This window comes from Vanessa tameamea, chromosome 26 (genome assembly GCF_037043105.1).
Source record: "Vanessa tameamea isolate UH-Manoa-2023 chromosome 26, ilVanTame1 primary haplotype, whole genome shotgun sequence".
In the NCBI taxonomy this organism is placed as follows: domain Eukaryota; kingdom Metazoa; phylum Arthropoda; class Insecta; order Lepidoptera; family Nymphalidae; genus Vanessa; species Vanessa tameamea.
This window is the reverse complement of record NC_087334.1, coordinates 7,004,748-7,025,354: the sequence shown is the minus strand read 5'-3', so window position 1 is coordinate 7,025,354 and position 20,607 is coordinate 7,004,748. Positions and strand designations below refer to the sequence as shown.

Sequence of the window (20,607 nt, the reverse complement as noted above, 5' to 3'; positions counted from 1 at the left end):
ATGTAAAAAACGATATTTTAAATGCTTATTGTTAGCCAATTGTAAGAATAATACCTCTCTTATCTGTGGATGTTTTTTCTTGGTTTCTAAGCTAAGAGTTTTAAAGTCATTTTGTAAGACATCCATGAATTTTTTCGTGGAGTCATCGCCGGTAACAGCACTGACAAATGCCATGTTTTGATTGTAAATTCTAATTAGTTTTTCACTTCATGTTTTACACAAAAATCTTACAAATTACAAATTTGCCATGTACACAATCGACATCACAATTTTCAGTTCTGAAATAAGATTTTGTAAATGTCATAACTATATCATTAAATTTGTGTAAAAAAACACTTTGTAAAATAATGCAAAGGAAATATTAAATATGTGACTAGAATAATATCGAATGTTATAAGATATGAATCAATAAAATACTATTTTAAAGTGAGGCAAATATGATCATGATTCGCATTTTTGAAATTTCTGGACTAAAATGTAGATGTCAAATTATATTTCAGTTTTAAAATGTAAAATGTTCAAAATTATACATGTATATCTCGTTTAAATAAATGAATAAGAAGTAAAAGTTAAATAAAATAAACTTATTTTAAATTCAATAAAAAAAATTCGTATTCAATAAACTCTGCGTAAAATAAGTTAGGAATGACATGTCATTATTGCTATATAAATAAACAAAGTGCAGGTTATAAAAAAAAAGAAATCTTAAATTAATATTAATTAATTAATTTACGGCATAGGATATTTCTAATCAGACAAAATAATTTGTTTGACATCGAAAAATGTATTTACATGATAGAAAAATATTGTTTTTGCTTAATGTCGAATAAAATAGTGAAAGTGAAAAAGAAAATTTAAAACAAGATCGATGACCCACTTTTTCGTTCAATTTTTTTAAAACTAGCAACACTGATTTACTGATTGTGCAGAAGAAAAAACAATGGTGTGATTCCAGATTTTTATTTGTAAGTATTTATAGAATCGAATATCAATTTAGCTAATGTAACGTTTATGAGTCGATAAAACGATACACGTATTCAACGATGCGGATCCTAAGGTATAAAACGTTCGCATTTACCCAAAAATACATGCTTTGTGAACTTGACGGACTGTCATTGCAATTTTTACTCTATTTATTCAGCTTGATTTAGCTATGCGCCATTCGTATTATAATAAATCGGCCAATGCATGCAGATTTAAGAGCACCGTTAAATAAATCATTAATATACGCGAGTGGAATGGTCAGAAATTTGATGTGGATCAGACGTAATATCTGCAATACTTTCTGTCGTGTTTTCTCGGTTTTCATATCTTGTTGCCGGCACCTAGTTTTAGTTAATTGTGTGTCATAAGCTTAGTGTTTTGTTATTACATTCGCGACGAAAGTAGAGTGTTGACCTCCTGGGACTATCGAAATAATTATGACCCTGGAGATGTGTCAAGTGCATAAAAGTATAATTTAAGCCGAAAAACGATGCAACATGTGTTTTTGTGTAAAAAAATATATAAATTGCTTTGAAATCTCACTAAAAATAGTCTCTTGGCTTGTAAACCAGTTTGGACAACTGGTCCTAGCTGAATTGCTATCATTTGCAACCACTCCATACAATTTTATCATGACATTCCAATTTCTATCATAAAATTCATATAGATATTTCACATCTGTCAACTATCTGATATCTAAATATAGTTTCAAATCTTCTGTTTCCTCTAACACTTATCATTACAATAACTCTATACTTATATTCTACATGCTATGAGTCATAAATACACAATACAGAAAGTAGATAGGTCAATGTAGGCTTATTATCATTTAATTGATCTGCATTGCATCTACACAAATAAACAGTCATCTTCTAGATTACATATAAATGTAGAATATGTCGGATAGTGAATGCAAGTGTGAGAGTGAGTGTGAGATATACATAGCTGCTTAAAAACCTGTATGAGATAAAAAAGGTGTATTCAAGTTAATGTCTTATATAATTATGCACCAAATTCGAAAGGGCAGAAGTTTTCTTATCTTTATATTAAACATTATATGTATTTTTCAGACGCCAGTTATTTAAAAAAAAAAAAAGTAAAGAATAACAGTATAGTTCTGTGCATTTTAAGTTAAATTTAACAAAAACATATTTTGTGTTAGTCCTGTAATAATTCAAATTATAAATATTTTCTCTATAATGTGAGGAATGTTCAAAGGAATTGTTTTCTATGAAACAGTCATTCAACTAATTATTATATAATTTTGTAAACTTGGCTTATTTTATATTTATAAAATATTTTCTTATCGAAACTGCCGGGCGAAGGCATCATCTACACTTAAGGAGAAAGCTTAAGCATATCTATGACATTGCTTTAATGGATGTTCGTGGCTACATTGTGGCTTTGATTGAACGAACATGTGCTGGTTTCCTCACAATGATTTTCTTCACCGATTATTATGAGATAGTATATGAAAGCTTAGTGATGTCTAGGTTTGAAACTATGAACCTTGGATGTAGATTAATGAGTATAGAATATCGTTGACCCATCTCAACTCGCTTTATATAATTTTTAATGAATAATGATAATGAATTTTGTATTGTTTCAGATAACATCATAAAATATACCAATCCTGCAATAACTTTCCAAATTTCCCTCAAGACTGTTTATATTTTAGAATAAATATATATTTTGGTTAGTTTAGGGTATGAGCGATAGCTAGTGAAGGATGCCAACGCTGCGAGAGAGAAAAAAAGACGGAATTAGTTATTTATTTATTTTATATTAATTAATAAATAGCTTAATCAATTGTAATCATATTCCTAGTTATTCAATGTATCCTATATCATTATATAAAATTATTGTAAAGGAAATGAATTTATTAACGAAATACTGAGATTGTGATGAATTTGGTGATTATTTATTTATTCAATTATTTTATCGTTCGTTAGTTATTAATTAATGAGATTAAAGTAATCACAATGAATATTGAGTGTACACGTTTTTGATATTGTGACTTGATGGAGCATTATGGACAATATGGCGTCCAACGTGTCTTTACGCAGCAACAAGAGAAAAGACAACCTCATTACAAGGAAACAGGACAAAAGCCCCGAGAAGACCATCAGGGGAACGAGGGGTGCGTACCGAGGCATACCATCGACTTCGAAGCGTGATGAAGAAGCGGAGGCGGGTTCGACCGAGCGATTGGATAGGCCAAAGAAATTTATATCACAGAATAAAAGTAATTATGGCCTGGGAAAGAGGCCTGATTTCTCCTTGAAGAACAGGAACGTGCATTTGGCATCCTCACGATATGGACAGGTGAGTGAAACCAAGCTATATTTATCATACTATTTGTAGCATTTTGTAATTTATCATATATACTATAAATTATAATGCGCCCAGATAAAATGTCACAAATATATTACGCATATTGTATGCAAAAATGGTACGTATTTAGTCCTTAGAACAAAAGATATTACGTATCATTTTAGTTCATAAATGAATTATTTATTCAGCATTCTTATATAAAATCCCATTGGATTAGGAAACCAAGAAAGAACAAATGCATTTAATATTGTTGTCGTGTCTGATAAAATACTTTGCAATTTACTCGTGTTACGATTGTTTAAAAACAAACGTTTTTACTAAATAACTTTATGATCGATCGTAGTTGAATATCAATTTGGTTTTAATTATGATCGTAGTATCGTTTCTTGTCTTTGTTAAATTTATTTGAATATATACATGTACCGAACGAATTGCGCGCCGTTTTACTTATATCATATATATAATTCTACCGATTTAGATAAAACATACTTAAGAGCACTCCGTGGACATTAAGATGGGAGATAACGAACATACGATCTGAATCCGTCCGATTGCTTTTATATGCCGTTCAAAAAGATCGACATGTAACTGAATTTGTTCATTTTTAAACATTTACAAAAGACGGAGTTTTTGGAATCCGAAAATTTCACGTTTTTATTTCTCATAGTTTCTTAGGTAACATTAAATTAATGAAGTGTTAAAGCGACATTGTGCCTTGACGAAGTCACAGGAATTTAATTATATGCATTATTAATAGTCGTTGAATCTAGTTGTATTTATGTCTAAATGTCTAAAATGACTTTATAACTAGTATTTTATTTTATTTATCGATACAAGAATCGACATCAGCTTATTCACAAAATAAATTACGAAAAGTAGTCATTGGTACAGTGTGATACACCATTATATGAATTTACATATTAATTATGTATTTAATTAACTCTGAAACCGTTTGGTTAAAGAGTCGAGCACCATCTCATAACATCGTATAAATGTATGTATTGTAATTCGATGCTCAAATAATCGGCATTTGAGTATTATGTTAATATACTTAATTAAGTTTAAAGTTGTATCAGATATCCACAAAATTCGCCGGTAATTCTTTTGCTAGGTCAAGTTAGGAAATATTATATTCTTGGCATGGGTTCCGAGCGATTTACAATGACTTGTATTCCAGTGTGAACATTTTAAATTTTGCAAGCATTTTAAATTGAAATAGAAAACTTTAATTGACCTATTTTTTAATCGTATTATTGGATTCCATCTATTGGAATTCTACGTTCTTGTATCCAATGTTATATTGTGTAAGATAAATTTAAGAAAATAATAACATTATTTTAAACAACTGGTACCTATAGCCTAGCTGATGGATAAATTCCTTTCGTAAAGTGAGATCCGAGAGGTACTCTAAAAATTTAAGTTATAAGTAAAAATCTAAACTTTAATCATAGTAAGACTACCTATAGAAGATATAGTGAATTTTTATTTGTGAACGTTTTCGCTCAACCAAAAAAAAATGTTCATACTTTTTTCTTTTACGATCATACATTATTTTTGATCCCTCAGTCACAAGATGACGTCCGTTGTCTCGACGAATTTACATATTTATCGTACGTTTTATCGATTGATATAACTATCACATAATGTTATTAATATTTGATAAAAGATATTCAATGTATATCTGATAAATGGTCAATGCCCGAAATTGTGTTTATCAATACAGATAAAGATTTGAAAGTGAGTCCGAAGTAGATTTTAACCATTTTTTAACTTAATATTAATGATCTTATATCGTTTTTCAACCTTTTTTCCAATAGTAATTTTCGTCTTTACGTAACTAACCCACCTAGTAGAGTTTTTAGACATGGTAGACCAAGAAATCGTACATACAGCCGCTTGACAGCGTTTTTAATAAAGAATTGAGTCAATGAAGTTCTTTAAATAATATGTATGAAATAAGTGAACATATTATGTAACTTATTTTTGTCCTGAAACTATAAACTATCATAGTGTGAAGTTCGATATTAATAGGATTAGTTGAGTTTACTTTAATCCGTAGATAAACGAACTGCTCTTTACAGAAATAATAGGCGATGCAATTTTTTTCCGCAACATAAGGTCCGAGAACTTAAAATTTACGCTAGTCACGTGACATGTAAAAATATAAACTTATACCTTATCCAAAACGCTCTGCATTAACTGGTATACAGATTATGTATACTGGTTAAGTAGTTTTTTATAGTTTAAGTTTTGCATTAAAAAAAAACGTCTCAGTCAGTCATTAGTATGGATATAGATATAGATATAGATTAAGATGCAATTTCATTCAATTAGAGAATCATAATGCTTCAGATATGTGTGGGTCAAATAGGTCATTACAGGTCACCTGACATTAATAGTCGTATCACATTAAACTCGTGCCGTTAGCTAGGGTTACCGTGGACTTATTTTAAATTTTATTCGAATAAGGGCTAAAAGTTGGGTCAAGAACTCTTGGATTTTCTCAAGTGCACTTGTTGTACGGCTGGCATCTTTGACTATCACGATTTGCGTTTATAAGAGGTGGGTCAATAATTAATTGTTTATATTTTGGTGGTAAAGTTGAATGATCATCATGATCTTATTTCGATTGATCAGATAAATTTGAAGTGGATCACGTTGATATGTTATGATCTTTATCTTGTAAACTTGAAAAGTTTCTCAGATAACAGTTGAGATAAAACTTCGGACACTGCTCAGCATCATAATAAATATAGGTTCGAATTAGGGTACTCATTTATCCATTGATATTTATGAAAATATATTTTTAAAGATACGATTTAAGTTATGTTAGTGGTCTATACCCGCGCATTGTAAGAAGTAAAAGTTACTTCATACTTCGGCAGATTATATCTTAAAATGTAATCTGCCGAGTTTATAGTTACCCTAACTCACTCTCCCTTTAAACCGAAATACAGCAATACAGAATATTCGTGTTTGACGGAAGAATTATTGATAAGTAAACCCACCCTAAGACTGATCTACAGCGAATTCTATCACAAAATATTATTTGAGCTTGAACATTTTTAGACGTAAACCTCGGCAAACCCATAATAAAGTCCCGTAAGGTTATCTATTGGATTCTTGTACTGATGATGAGGAAAGATCTGTGATGATGTATTATTTTTACTTCGATTGAAATAATTTATTTAAATGTTTCGAATAAGACCGAACGCTCGAACTCGAACGATCGAGTCTATTTGTTATAACCAGATATGTCGTTAAATTGAATACGTCACATAAGACAATATATATAAATTATAATTACGCGACGAAACATTTGTTTATTTAACTATGTAAACGAACGTTAAAATCACGACCAGACAACAATATGTCATACATTTAATAGTAAACATTCGTTCATATACATATTTGTTTTCGATACAGACTTGTATGTATGACGTAAAGTTTTATTGAGAATGCGATAAATTTTTTTACGTCTTTGCCAGTACAAAATATGGTTATTTATTATGGTTGGAAGCTAATTTAAAAATAATGTATTCCTTAAAATCAATGTTATATTCCGTAAATGTTACACTGCTGGGCCTCTTCCGTTTAACTTCAGGAGTTTTAACCACTGGTCCATCTCGGCTTTAGTCTTAGTCTTTTAGTGATCCTTGAAATGATTCACTAGGATTATAAAGATGAAAAGGTTATTATATTTGTCTAAAAGTACTAATCTCAGGAATACCAGTTGTATTTGAAAAATTACGTTAGATGTTCATTTATCGAGAGAGGTTATAAAATATCACACTATGACCCACAGGGGGGGAGCAGCAACGATTAACGAGTGCGGACCAGTTAATATCTCTGTACTAATATTTTAAAATTGTTGTTATTGTTGTTAGGACGTAATTAGATATAATCTCCAGAAATGTGGTCCAATTTTAAATTTATTTTACTTGTATATAGTTATTTTATGCCAGTTATTATTTTGAGTGCTATAGAGTAGAGATTATGTTTATATAATATAATTTTCTTTATTAATAATATGCACCCGTACGAAGCCTGGGCGGTTTGCTAGTATATTACTAGTAAAGATAAATCTGAAGCCTGAATTCGATTACCGAATATCTATGAAACTAAACTTTTAATATCACTTATTTTAGCTCGACCTAAACAAAAGTATATAAAACAAAACACGCGACAAAAGTTTCAACCAATCACAGGACGGTATTTCGAAATACTGAAACATAAATAAATCTTAATAAATACGGCTGAATTTTCGACTAATTAGATTAAAGATTAAGCTTAATATTTCTGTATTTGGTACGTGTAGTAATATTATTTCGATATATTTAAGAAGTAAACTCGTCAATGTAACCTTGTGATATTGCAGATACTTGGGTAATACTAAAATGTCCAGCTAACTTGAAGTTGAAGTGGAGCGTCGTTTGACATTTACTATGTCCACTTGAAAGCTCTGCTATTTTTTTTTTCTCTCAACACTGTACACATTGCCGCATTATGTACACTGCAGTTTTTTTATTTACACTCTTGCGCAATTGACACTTAAATACATGTTTCTGTATCTGTTAATATTATTCTGTACATTAATCTTTGCTAATTATTCCATGATATTGTTTAAGTACAGTATTGCAATTCATTTATAACACGATTTGCTATTGAATTCGATATTTAGTGTTGGACAGTTTCCTTGTATATAAAGTTTTAAGACCTTATTCCGACTCGGCACCAGTACGGACGCTTTAAAACCAACGAATATAGTGTAATATATTTAATTAAATACTACACATTAGACGTATTAAATTAAAGCAAAACTATAACTTTACAGCCAGCCTATAAATTTTACATTCGTCCGTGGAAAATCGGCTAAGGACTCCTCTCCCGTTGAGAAGTTTTGGAGTTTATTCCACTACAATGCGATGGATACATGTGGTACACACGTAAATTTCTTCGCCATGTTTTCCCTCACCTCCGAGCAAGATATGCATTATAACACCTGGGCTTAGAACCCTTAATCATCAGTTAAGACACACGCGTTCTTAACACAAGACCATTTCGACTCACGTTAACGTCTAAGTAACGTATAATGATCTGTACCTACAATAATAAACATTTATTTTTGGAAGGCATTTAAGCTAATGGTCCTCCTAATCTTAGAAAGTTACCTTTGCTTTTAATAGATATTCGCACTAGGAAATATAAAGCACTTCATACATCGAAAATGCGCCGCAAACTATCCATATAAGATCTTACGTCCCTTGTGTCTGTCTTTAATTACATTGGCTCATTCATCATTCAAAACCGGAACATATATATTAAAGGTAATGCTGTTTTGTGGAAGCATAACTGGTGAGTGGGCGCTGCCCACAACGACGAGTATGAACTAAGTTCTACCACCGCTTTAGTTACAATCCTGATTGTTAAAATTTTCACAGATGAGGTATATTGCTGTTACCGCTATAACAGCAAATACAAAAAAAACAGAATAAAATATATATTTAAGCGGGCTCCCATACGACACACGTTAGTTTTTGTCTTTTTTATAGATAATGGTACGGAACCCTTCGTGTGAGAGTCCGACTCTCACTTGGCTGTTTTTTTTACGTTTCATATAAAACATTATGAATTAAAATTTTACTTTCGCTATTTTTAAAATGCATTGTATTTATCTCAATATATTTTTCCGACCATTTATTGACACCGTTTTATTATAACAGTCTATGAAAATCTATCAGCCTTGTGTAAATAAATTTCAATCTCGATGTAAATATGCAATCTCGGACAATGAGTTCCAAGTCCATGTGTGCGTTGATTTCAAATGTTTTATCCTGTCAATTTGCAACCACTCGGGAATTGGTTTTAATTCAATTTCATTCATGAAATAACAATTGGGTCTCGCGGGTGTTACGTCATCGCTAGGAGTCTAGGCTGCGGCGTTTACCTAGCCGCATTACCGCAAGCCACAACTCGGACCGTGAACATGTTATCGCTAAAAGATATTTTATCTTGCTATAAATATTATTTTACCGTCAACAAACTACAGTAATACAAAGTATTTCCGATAATATGTTCTGATTTGTTTTGTGACCATCTAAGTACATCTTAGATCCATGATTTCGCATTGATTTTGTAAGAAGTGGTCTTTATTTTTAGCGCTTGTGTTATAGCAAAAAGTTACCTCATACCATAATGCGAATAGCCAGGTCCATATGTACGTACGTCTTTATAAAAAAAAAATGATGATAACATACAGTCTAATAACAAAACGTAAACCAATTAAGTTTCGACCAATTGCTCAATAATATAACAATCACGTTACAGTTACAACATTGAGAGAAAGATAAATAATAAAAAATATTATATTTTAATGTATATATGCTTCACGGTAATATCGACATTCTTCCGACTGTCTTGTTGGTTTAGTGGCAAATGAAAGGTACATATGGTAAGGTACATATATGTCTAAGTATTGGATTCAAACCTGGCTTGCAGCAATAAAAAGTTTTTTTTTTTAAAAACACACAGTTGCCTCGACAATAGAGCCATGGATGCGCCGGTTGTGTCAGATTTGCCGTTGTCATTTGGATTATGAGAGTTATTTGGATTATGGAATTCATTTGCGTTTTCGCACACACATGTGCACTCTTTATATGTCTTGCAGTCTCGCTTGAAAAACCATAAAATCTGTATCGGTTGTTACGGACGACAATTCAAAACTATATTTTCACACACACTTGAAATTTGGCAGGTAGGTTCCTTATAGGGTGTAGACATCCGCTAAGAACGGATTTTACGAGACTCTGCATTGAATTTCGCACGGTCAAAGCCGCAGTTTCAGCTAGTTTTATATACAAAAAAGAAGAATCTAAGCAATTACATGAGACATGATGTGTTCGTTTAAATGAAATATAAAATGACGAGCTCATATGTCTCATGTCCAAGTATCGGTTTAGTTGATTATATATTATTTCCCAGTATTTTAGGTAAACGTTGTCGAACAAGTCCTCTGGTCACGTTTACGACACGCAATAAGTATTTTATTTGCTCCTTTATTCTTGGAAAACATCTTGTATGTTTCCAATGTTTCACAATTATTCTCTTCTAAAATACTTATTATAACAGTTAACATCGCTGTTTGTGTTCTAGAATTTACAGAACTGTTATATCTCTGGAACCACTTATCCTTATACGGTTATTATCAATTGGTTGATTATTGAATAGTGCATTCAGTTATTAGATAATTATGATATCGATATCGATTGTTTCAATTTAATATATGTAACTGGTTGCCTCCCGCGGCTACGCTCGCGTTTTAGGGGGTTGGTCGTGTCTATGTCCTTCCTTGGAGTTTAAGCTGGCTTCACACCAAATCTCATTAAATTCGGTTCTGTTTAGCAGTTAGCAACAGACAGGGCTACTTTGGCATTTAAAATATTATTAGAGATTAATTCAATATGTGTCATGTCAGTGTGTGTCATGTGTCAGCTGGATGCGAGTTGCCGAAGAAAGACCCCAGTGGCGTGCATTTGGAGAGACCTATGTCCAGCAGTGGACGAATATGGGCCGATGATGAATATGTGTCAAAATAATTATGGTTTATGAAATGGACAATTTGTATATAAATCAGTTTTGCTGGATGCCAGCTTGTAAGGTTGTTTAGCTGGTGTAATTATAGGTAGAAAGGTCGTAAACGGCGTATTAAAGGTATAAGAAATCGTTAACACTTCTAAAATGCCAGGGTTAGACGTGAAAACTTTACTATTAAGAGGTACAAGTTTACCATCTTTCTAAAATTGAAATAAGAAACGTCATGACATGGATTTTCTCTTACGTTGAAACATTAAATTAGAATTCAAATAAATATGATGAAACAATTGTAATTCAATCTTTTCTTGAAGATTCTTAATCAGAACTGCTTAATTTAAATGAAATTATTTCGAATTTTAAAAGTAATCGTGATTACAGTTTGGGATTATTTAACACCTAATTATGTTAACACCGCGTAATTATAACGCGACCTTTTCTGTCAGCGGCGCGGAATGCCGTTACATCACGGTGCGATAACTCTGACGCCTTATCACAATCCTTTCTGAGTAAAGATTGCGCCGTCATACCCATCGTTATCCATAATGCACCGTTTCAACTATTAGGCTGCCCTTTAACTAAGCAGATTAATATATCGTCGTAAGAAACGCCACGACAATAAAGTTTGCATATAGATATAAGATAATTCAGAAATTACTAGCCAATTGACCACCGACTGACCTTCTTTTCCTCTTTAGACTCGTATGCAACTATTTATACCTATGACAAGTTGTTCCACACCTCGTGTTTCTGGATGTGTGGTACAATTACATCTAACTCATGAATGTTTCCAAATGATGTTTTCCTTCAGCGCCAAGCAGGGCCGGCCTTAACCATCTAGGCGCTCCTGGTATTAGGGTATGCAGCACAAGAGGCAGGATACTCCAAACCTCGGCTCCCCTCAAATGTGGCGGCAACCCCTCCCCACTCCCATCTAACGCCGTCACCAAGTATGAGATAAACGACAACACACAAATTAAGCAAGTAAAACACATTGGTCTATTCGAGCATTTGAACCCGCGTTCTTCGGGTCATTGTTATTATATTCACTTGAATATCTCAGTCATTGAGTGTTTAGTTCAAATAAAACCGGCAGCAGTAACTTTCCTTCCTATATGGTATGCAAGTTGTTTCCCACAATAAAGTTGTATAAACCAGTCATGTTAGCACCGTAAGTATTTAATAATGATAATGATATCTAAAATAAGATCGTCTAAAATGACATTGCCTTCCTGCTAGATTATATTATAATGAATTTAATATTAGTTTAAAATAAGTTTAAATTTATTCATTTTATTTAAAAATATATTATTTGGCATTGGAAATGTATAATATTTCAACGAATTAACATAATATTGCTGTCTCTAATAATATCTAAGACTAGAAAGGATAGCAAGGAAGAATTTAACAATGTTTTTCACAAGTCGTTTCAAAGTGTTCACAGAAAAGTAACATCAATGTTCAGTGTAAATATTTTAAATACATTTTCCTCCTAGCGTTCCTGTGCGTAGTATGTCAGTAGCCTTACACACTATGCGTTTCTGAACCTTTATCGCGGTGTTTATTATGAATGGACCAGTGTCAGTCAATCACTGCTCGTTTTAGGATTGACATTTCGCGCGCATTCTTTTTTTTTTTTTTTCTAATTTAGTGCTTAAGTTCGATCTTGCCGTGAATTTAGTGCTAATAAATGGAGAATAAATTATTAACTATTGTGACGATATATTTACTTTCGTGATGTGACATAAATTTGGTTAGTGATTTTTAATGATTCGTTTTGTAAATATGAATAGTTTTCCTTAATTATTGTTGAACGTTAAATTGTAATTAATGGAGTGTCTCATCACGGTAACATGTCCAGGAGTTACAAACGAAATACGTGATTTTATGGATTCGTTCACGGATGAGTCGTAATTATCTTACACTTGTTTTTTTTAATAACAGGTTATTAAGATATTTCTTATTATAAATATTTATTTCTCATAACGCTTAAGATTCGTGTCTGAATATAAAATATTGGACATTGTTGTGTATGGCTAAGTCAACTTAGATATTATTCAGACTTAAGTACCTGTGGACTGTGGTTGTGTATCCTTGCTTGTCTTGACTTACCTAAATTACTGTCAGGAGGCATTCTTTATATTTAATTTTGTATTATTGGCAATTAATCTAAAATCGTAGTTTGTAATAGATAAAAAGTTTTTTTCGATTAAATGCGTATTATTTTTAAGTTTATAAATATGAGACGTAATGTTTGCGTTGTGGTCGAAAAGGTCGGGAGGTTTGAGTATATAATAAAGAAATGGCTATACAAATGAAAAGTTTTTAGGACGTTTGACCTCTAGAGAAATATGTCACTGTTATCAATTGTGATTTTGCTATAATTTACTTTAATGAATGAATATTTCTTATTTCTCGAACTGAAAATAGTACGTAACTAATATACATAAAACTTATACAAGAAGTCGCAGCACGTTTCGGAAAAAGTTTTAGAATACTAAACGATTCATAATTTTCTTCAAATATAATATATATATGTATGTATTTGCAATTATATAAATTCATACGTAACTTGGTACGAGTCCAGCTATTTATTCCGTTTGATGATTGTCAAATTAAGGAATCATACAGTTAGGATAAATAGAGGCGTTTGTCAATTGATCCTGTCAGCGGAGGTCCTCTCCGAGCGAATTTAATCTCGAGTGAATGCGTATCGCGGATTGCGACCTCGGCTCTTGTGAGATTGAGGTTTGATAAAGATGTAAACAGGATATATTGCCGAGCTCGATTCGGTGGATACATTGCTGTCTTCCAATCGGTATAGTATTTATATTTATATTATATTTAGGGATGAAATCGATTTACGATATTAATTACTTAATAACGCGTGACAAATATCGAGTGCTTAATTTTAAAAGGTCGTATCTTAAAACAAAAAATAGTTCAGCAATACCATTTTAGTCTTACACTATATTTCGGAATGTACATTTCTTTTTTAAAAGAATTGATTTAAATCGGTCGTTTCGTTTTACAGATGACATCTGGCCTTCATCATCAAATATCGCAGCCGTCACACCATCTAGAGTCTACCGTTCTCCCCGCGAAGGAAAAGACTGTGCATGGCAAGGAGAAAACATTTAAGGTACTAGCTTCTGTTTAAATATTATCATAGATAATCACCCAGTTTTACGATGTTTTATAGCCAATAAACCAGTTATACGAATCTCGGCTCCCGATAAGAATAGAACACGATTATAAATGGCAACTTCGCACCGAATTTTATGTATCTCACGTGCAGATTTCGTTCCTGATGGACATGTTGTAATTAAGAACCCATCAGGTAACCAGCGTTCATGGTAAGAAATTACCGACTGGCATGTGTCTTATAAAGTCAATTAGTTTGTAAATTTGGAATCTTAAACTTATCTAAAGTGCAAGTGTGTGTATGTGTGTGTCTTAGGTGGTGGTGGGGGGCGAGGTGGGCGTGATGAAGACGCCGGTGCTGGGCCCTCGGCCCTACAACGCGCTGGCCATCATCCACACCCAGCAGAGCAACACCTTTGATATGCTCAACTCGCTCACCACCAGTGTGGTATGTATGAACTAATATATATATATATATATATAAGCTATAGAGTTTCTTATACGATCCGTTGGTGTTGGTGCCACCAGTTCTCTACCAAATATGTTTAGTTAGTGACTAGTTGTAGCTCTGCGTAGCGCATATCCTTCCTAGGGGTTCAAGCTTTGTTTCGTAACAAATTACCTCAAAATCGGTCCAGTTGTTTGGCCGCGACAGTGTAATAAAGAGAGACAGACAGATAGAATGAGTTACTTTCGCATTTATAATATTGGTATAGATAATCTATACCCAATTTTTTATTTTTATCGTTGGCATATCCTCATGGATACCCTCCATATCGGATGACGCGACGGTGGGTTATGTCGGGCTCTTACCGACTACTGTCCCTGCGATCCATATTAGGTAGAACGTCACCACCAGTGGCTCTTCTTTGTCGAACCCTTCTATTGAAATCATTCTCGACCTAGGGGACCCTATACTTTAGGCTAGGAACTCCCCCTTTTTCATTGCCCGGAGGCTCTCCTTATACAGGCAGTTAATTTGCGTTGCGACGCCGTCTGCATCCCAGATAGTCTATAACCCAATTCAACCACGAGAACAGTAAAGTTAAATAAACAAAATCGACATCGAATTGTTGCGATACCATTGGTCGAGATCTTGAATAATCCATGACGTTCACTATGGATTTGGGAAAAATGACGTTTGGAATGTAGTCGAAGTTGTTATCGGAACTTTGGAACAAAAATTTAAGTATAATTAAATAAGTTGAGTGGAATGGTGTTGTATTATAAATAGAGATACATTAAACAAGAACTGTGAATTCCTTTTTCGATTAAAATAGACTATAGCCTAACTCGAGGCATTTATGTAGAATTGAAAGATACTCGTTCGATCTTGCCTGAAAGTATCTACTGTTTGTCGCCAAATTTGATTATCGATTGAAGCGTTGAAGCTTCAAAAGCCAGACAGGCAACCAAGTTGTACGTCTAATTCGTTTTGCTTTCGATAAAAAATTTGTATTTTTGTAGCACTGGGGTTATTGATGTTTAAATTTATTCCAGGCAAGTCAACCAGTAGTGGGTGTCGCCGTTGGTGGATATCGACGGCGTAGCTCTGGACAGGGCACCCTATGCGACCCCGAACTGGACGACAGCGGCAACAAGCTGGTGGCAAGGCTCGAAGACGACGCCTTCATCTCTGAGCAGGACTTGGTGGGTAACCTTTACAACCTTCATTAAGTAATAAACGAAGATCTGATACTCTAATTGTACTAACAATTACTTGGTGGTAGAGCTTTGTGGAAGCCCACCTGGGTAGGTACCACCCACTCATCAGATATTCTACCACCAATACGGTATTTTTGTGTTCTGGTTTGAAGGATGAGTAAGCCAGTGTAACTACAGGCACAAGGGACATAAAATCTTAGTTCCCAAAGTTGGTGGTGCATGGTGATGTAAGGAATGGTTAATATTTCTTACAGCGCCATTGTCTATGGGCGGTGGTGACCACTTACCACCAGGTGGCCTATTTGGTAGTCCGCCTACCGATACCATAAAAAGAAAAATTATGTTTATAAATGTATGTAATATGAATGTATACAAGTGTTAAAGCCATGTACATAAAGACTCGTGTAATATCGTATGGACGGAAAGTAAACGTCAAAAATTAAGAGTAGGCTATACAGTATGAAAAACGAGCGTGTCATATTGACCAACCAAATTACTCATCTATTGTCGGTAATACCGCCACTGACTCGATTTTCTACCTTAGAAGAGTTTTTACAGTGTCTCACGAAGATACAATTTGTCAATTTTATATCCTCGACGACACAACTCGCTTCCGGCTCGATCAAAAACGTCAGAACACGACTAGCACGTAGCGCGTCAAGTTTGTGTATAGCACGAACTAAAGCCAAGCTAAGTGGAGCGGCTTGTGGTATCTAGCCTTCTTTAAATTTGGTAGACATCGTCACGCCACACGAAGACTATAACGGAAATCCTTGAAATTCAATAATTGACTAAAATATTTCTGAGAATATAAATATATGAATAGAAATAATATGTAATTTAAAATTATAGGGATAATGATTTTCTTTTTCCAGGAAGAGAATATCGAGATAGCAGCGGCCACGGAGAAGGGCGCCCCCATCATCCCGCACCCCCCCGCCGACGCCAGCGGGCAGGAGCAGCCGCAGGAGCCGCAGAACGGTGACGATTCGTTCCTGGGGAGATTTGTCATTATGATAAATCTGATATCGTGTACTTGTTAGGGTTTACTAATCGGCCTTATCTATGTATAACGTATTAGTAATACAATACGTCACTGTCATTTTTTAGGTCACTTTTATTCAATGTGTTTTTATGGTTCTGTATACTGCTTAAATAAATTTCATGCATACTTCAATACTTACTTAGGTTATGTCTCTGATTGAATCGCAAATGCTTTTGGTTATTGGAATGAAAGAAACAAAGAAAATAAAAAATAGTCCATTAATTTCCCATTACTCATGGTTCCTCATCAAGTTCTGTGCATTTCGTCTTCAGTGTGATATAAGCTGTGAGCTTAGTTCATAAGACTTCTTCAGGTTTGGTGGTTGGATATGTGTTAGAATTTCGACTTAATCCGCCGCCGAGCCCAAGATGAATTACAAACATAAATAAGGCAAATGAGAAACTCAGTATCTTCGGTTAATATAACTCAGTTTTTTGAATTATTTTTAGAAGGTTATTCTTACTTTGTACGAAACACTCTACGTGATTTCGACTCGCTCTTGTCAGAACTATAAGTAACGTGTTGTCAAATAATGAATCATTAAAATTAGTATAATTCATTATTATTGTATTAACTACCTCGAACAGTGGCGGATTCAATTGTTGTTTATTTATATATTAATAAAAAACAAATATAAACGAAGCATAATGTTATATGATAGTACGTCAATTTCAGGGTTAGTTTATGATCCTATCTACGAGCTGAACAAGCTGGATGATAAGGACAAGGAGAAAGAGGAGGATGAGGAGGAACCCATTGGAGTGTCTCCGTGTGGCAGGTACCTCATGTCATATTACAATGTTATTGACGGCGATATACTATTTATTATTGTATTATTGAACTAGTTTCAAAAAGTTATTTATAGAGAAATTTTTGTTTATGTATCGGGATGACTTTCCTTAACTTCGTTAGGAATCGGCGCACGCGTCGAAACTTCATTTCGAGTTTTCCTCGTTAAATAACGTTAGTGTGTCATGTTTGGTTATTAATAATATTATAAGATGTTATAAACATAACATAATCAGCCTGTAAATATCCCACTGCTGGGCTAAGGCCTCCTCTCCCGTTGAGGAGAAGGTATGGAGCATATTCCACCACGCTGCTCCAATGCGAGTTGGTGGAATACACATGTGGCAGAATTTCGTTAAAATTAGACACATGCAGGTTTCCTCACGATGTTTTCCTTCATCGCCGAGCACGAGATGAATTATAAACAAATTAAGCACATGTAAATTCAGTGGTGCCTGCCTGGGTTTGAACCCGAAATCATCGGTTAAGATGCACGCGTTCTAACCACTGGGCCATCTCGGCTCTTTATATATAAGATGTTATAGTAAGATTTTATGTATTGCTTTCGAATAAATCACGAGCTTGTTTTATTGTAAACAGTGGTATTTACTTTTAAAAATTACGTTTAAGTTTTTTTACCCTGTTTGATGTAGCTATTTAATTGTATACCATACTTTAATAAGTTTTATTAAGCCAACCCTTGATATTTGTGTAAAACTATTGTCCTCTTATATTAACAAATTATTAAGATTTATATGCTACAGAATGATTTCTTGAATTTATTTGAAAAAGAGCATTTACTGTGTATATAATTACCTGCAGAGTTCATTAAAATTCGTTTAATTCAATCCATTTTCATTTGAAATGTTACGTAGAGAAATATTACAAACGAGTGAAAACTTAATATTTTATTTCTAGTACAATTTTAAAGACGATTAATTGAGTGTTTATTCTTTTATTATCTGAATTCCGTATTTTTGTCATGCGCAGGTTCTTCAAGTACGACAAGGAGGTGGGTCGCGGCTCGTTCAAGACGGTGTACCACGGCCTCGACACGCAGACCGGCGTCGCCGTCGCCTGGTGCGAGCTGCTGGTCAGTACAACCACGTCGCGTACGAATTATGTCTAAGTCACACTTTCATAGAGGCTCTCACAGACACATCGGATTGGTCTTAGTAAGGTACTTTAATGTAGAGCGAACACTGGTTGTCACTGGCACCTGGTTTGAATATAAATGGCAAGAAACATGGGAGTTATTCTTATGGATCGTACATAGACATGTACATTACGTAAAAGACATCTCTATCTTTAATTATTTTACATTGAAATTTGAAATCACATCTAATACATGTAAAATGTGGTCCAAGTGCAAGCGCATACACTGTATACATATCTTTGTAGGAGAAAAAATTGAACAAAACGGAACGTCTCCGGTTTCGCGAGGAGGCCGACATGCTTAAGAAGCTGCAGCACCCGAACATCGTCCGCTTCTATAACTACTGGGAGGGGACCGTTGCTAAGAAGAAGAATATAGTCCTAATCACTGAGCTCATGGTCTCCGGAACACTCAAGACGTTAGTATATAAAATTATATCAAATTAATATAAAGTCAAGAGGTCAAAAGTCAAGGTCAAAGTAGAATAGTAGTTAAACTACAACTATTTAGATAATAAATATATTAATTTTACTTGGTGGTAGGGTTTTGTGCCAACCCGTCCGTATTGGTACCACCCACTCATCAGATATTCTTCCACCAAGTAGCTATACTTGGTAATGTTGTGTTCCGGTTTGAAGGGCGAGTGAGAAAGTGTAACTACAGCCACAAGGGATAACATCTTTGTTCCCAAGGTTGGTGGCGCATTGGCGATGAAAGGAATAGTTAAATTTCTAACAGTGCCAATGTCTATGCGTGGTGGTGATCACTTACAGCATTTGGCCCAACTTCCGGTCCGCCTATCTATTACATAAAAAATAGAATGGTCCTACATTATTTTAAATAATAATAATAATGTTAGAAACGATCCTTATATTACAAGAAGCTTGTATCACACTATCATAGAGACGGTAATCATACTCCCTTCTATTAACATTTTTTAACTCCGTAAAATTTATAACTCAAACGTGAACGCGCACCTTATTTTTATACGAATATTCATAACATTATAAGTTTTTTTTTTTCTAATAAAATAGATATTAAAGCTTACTTCGCGTATGTATCTCTTATATTTTATTGTATCCAATCAATTTGTTTCAGGTATCTGCGACGTTTCAAACGTATTAACCCCAAAGTTCTCAAGTCGTGGTGCCGCCAGATACTGAAGGGACTCAACTTCCTACATTCAAGAACACCGCCTATTATACATAGGTAAGAGGTCAAGGTATAACAGACTGGATCTGTTCCTTTATACCAATTATATTTCATTTAATTAATTGTTTAACTTCGCCACTGATACATATTCATGATTAAATATTTTGGCCTTCATAATATATTTTAATATCATTAAAATATTGCCGTTGATATGAATCTATATATATATATATGTGTGTGTTTTTCACACACACTTTTCACTGTTTAATCACGAAATCTCAGAAACTAATACTTACAAACTTGAAATTTGGTAGGTAGGTTTTTTATAGGGTATATCCACTAAGATTTTACGAAACACTCTTTGGAAGTTTGTGCTTTATAAATTTTTCGCGAGTAAAGCCCCAGGTTCAGCTGGTATTATATAAACAAAATTAATTTTCACGATTGTAATATTAAAATTCCTTAATATATATATTTTTTTTATTTTGAAATCGTATATTATATATTTTAATCTTGATTATTTAATTTATTAACAGAGATCTGAAATGCGACAACATTTTCATAACGGGTACAACGGGCAGCGTTAAGATCGGTGACCTCGGTCTCGCCACACTTAAAAACAGGAGCTTCGCCAAGTCTGTTATTGGTATGTATGATTTTTTTAGATACTCGTTCATATTTTGCAATTGCAATGTTCGCAGAAAGTTTTGAACATTCCATAATAATAGATAGATGTATCTATACTATA

At 33.7% G+C, this 20,607-nt stretch overlaps 2 protein-coding genes across 9 annotated transcripts in view; one reads left to right on the top strand and one right to left on the bottom strand.

The window, feature by feature from the left end:
• The window catches only part of LOC113399201 (protein MON2 homolog), a 29,821-nt gene extending 29,530 nt beyond the window's left edge, over positions 1-291 (bottom strand). For both annotated transcript variants that reach the window (XM_064219223.1, XM_064219224.1), the window contains exon 1: positions 55-291. In XM_064219223.1, coding sequence (XP_064075293.1) covers positions 55-174 — 120 coding nt within the window. In that variant the 5' untranslated portion in view covers positions 175-291. The remainder of the gene's footprint in view (positions 1-54) is intronic.
• A 520-nt stretch (positions 292-811) lies between these two features.
• The window catches only part of LOC113399206 (serine/threonine-protein kinase WNK1-like), a 37,269-nt gene continuing 17,473 nt past the window's right edge, over positions 812-20,607 (top strand). For 3 of the 7 annotated variants that reach the window (XM_064219148.1, XM_064219147.1, XM_064219144.1), the window contains exons 1-11: positions 813-965; positions 2,594-3,309; positions 13,943-14,050; positions 14,369-14,500; positions 15,553-15,702; positions 16,593-16,698; positions 17,438-17,540; positions 18,542-18,644; positions 18,953-19,125; positions 19,806-19,916; positions 20,396-20,505. In XM_064219148.1, coding sequence (XP_064075218.1) covers positions 3,016-3,309; positions 13,943-14,050; positions 14,369-14,500; positions 15,553-15,702; positions 16,593-16,698; positions 17,438-17,540; positions 18,542-18,644; positions 18,953-19,125; positions 19,806-19,916; positions 20,396-20,505 — 1,390 coding nt within the window. In that variant the 5' untranslated portion in view covers positions 813-965; positions 2,594-3,015. Of the gene's footprint in view, positions 1,058-1,191; positions 1,453-2,593; positions 3,310-13,942; positions 14,051-14,368; positions 14,501-15,552; positions 15,703-16,592; positions 16,699-17,437; positions 17,541-18,541; positions 18,645-18,952; positions 19,126-19,805; positions 19,917-20,395; positions 20,506-20,607 lie in introns of those variants that run through there. The other 4 variants (XM_064219150.1, XM_064219149.1, XM_064219145.1 and 1 more) reach the window with 3 other exon arrangements.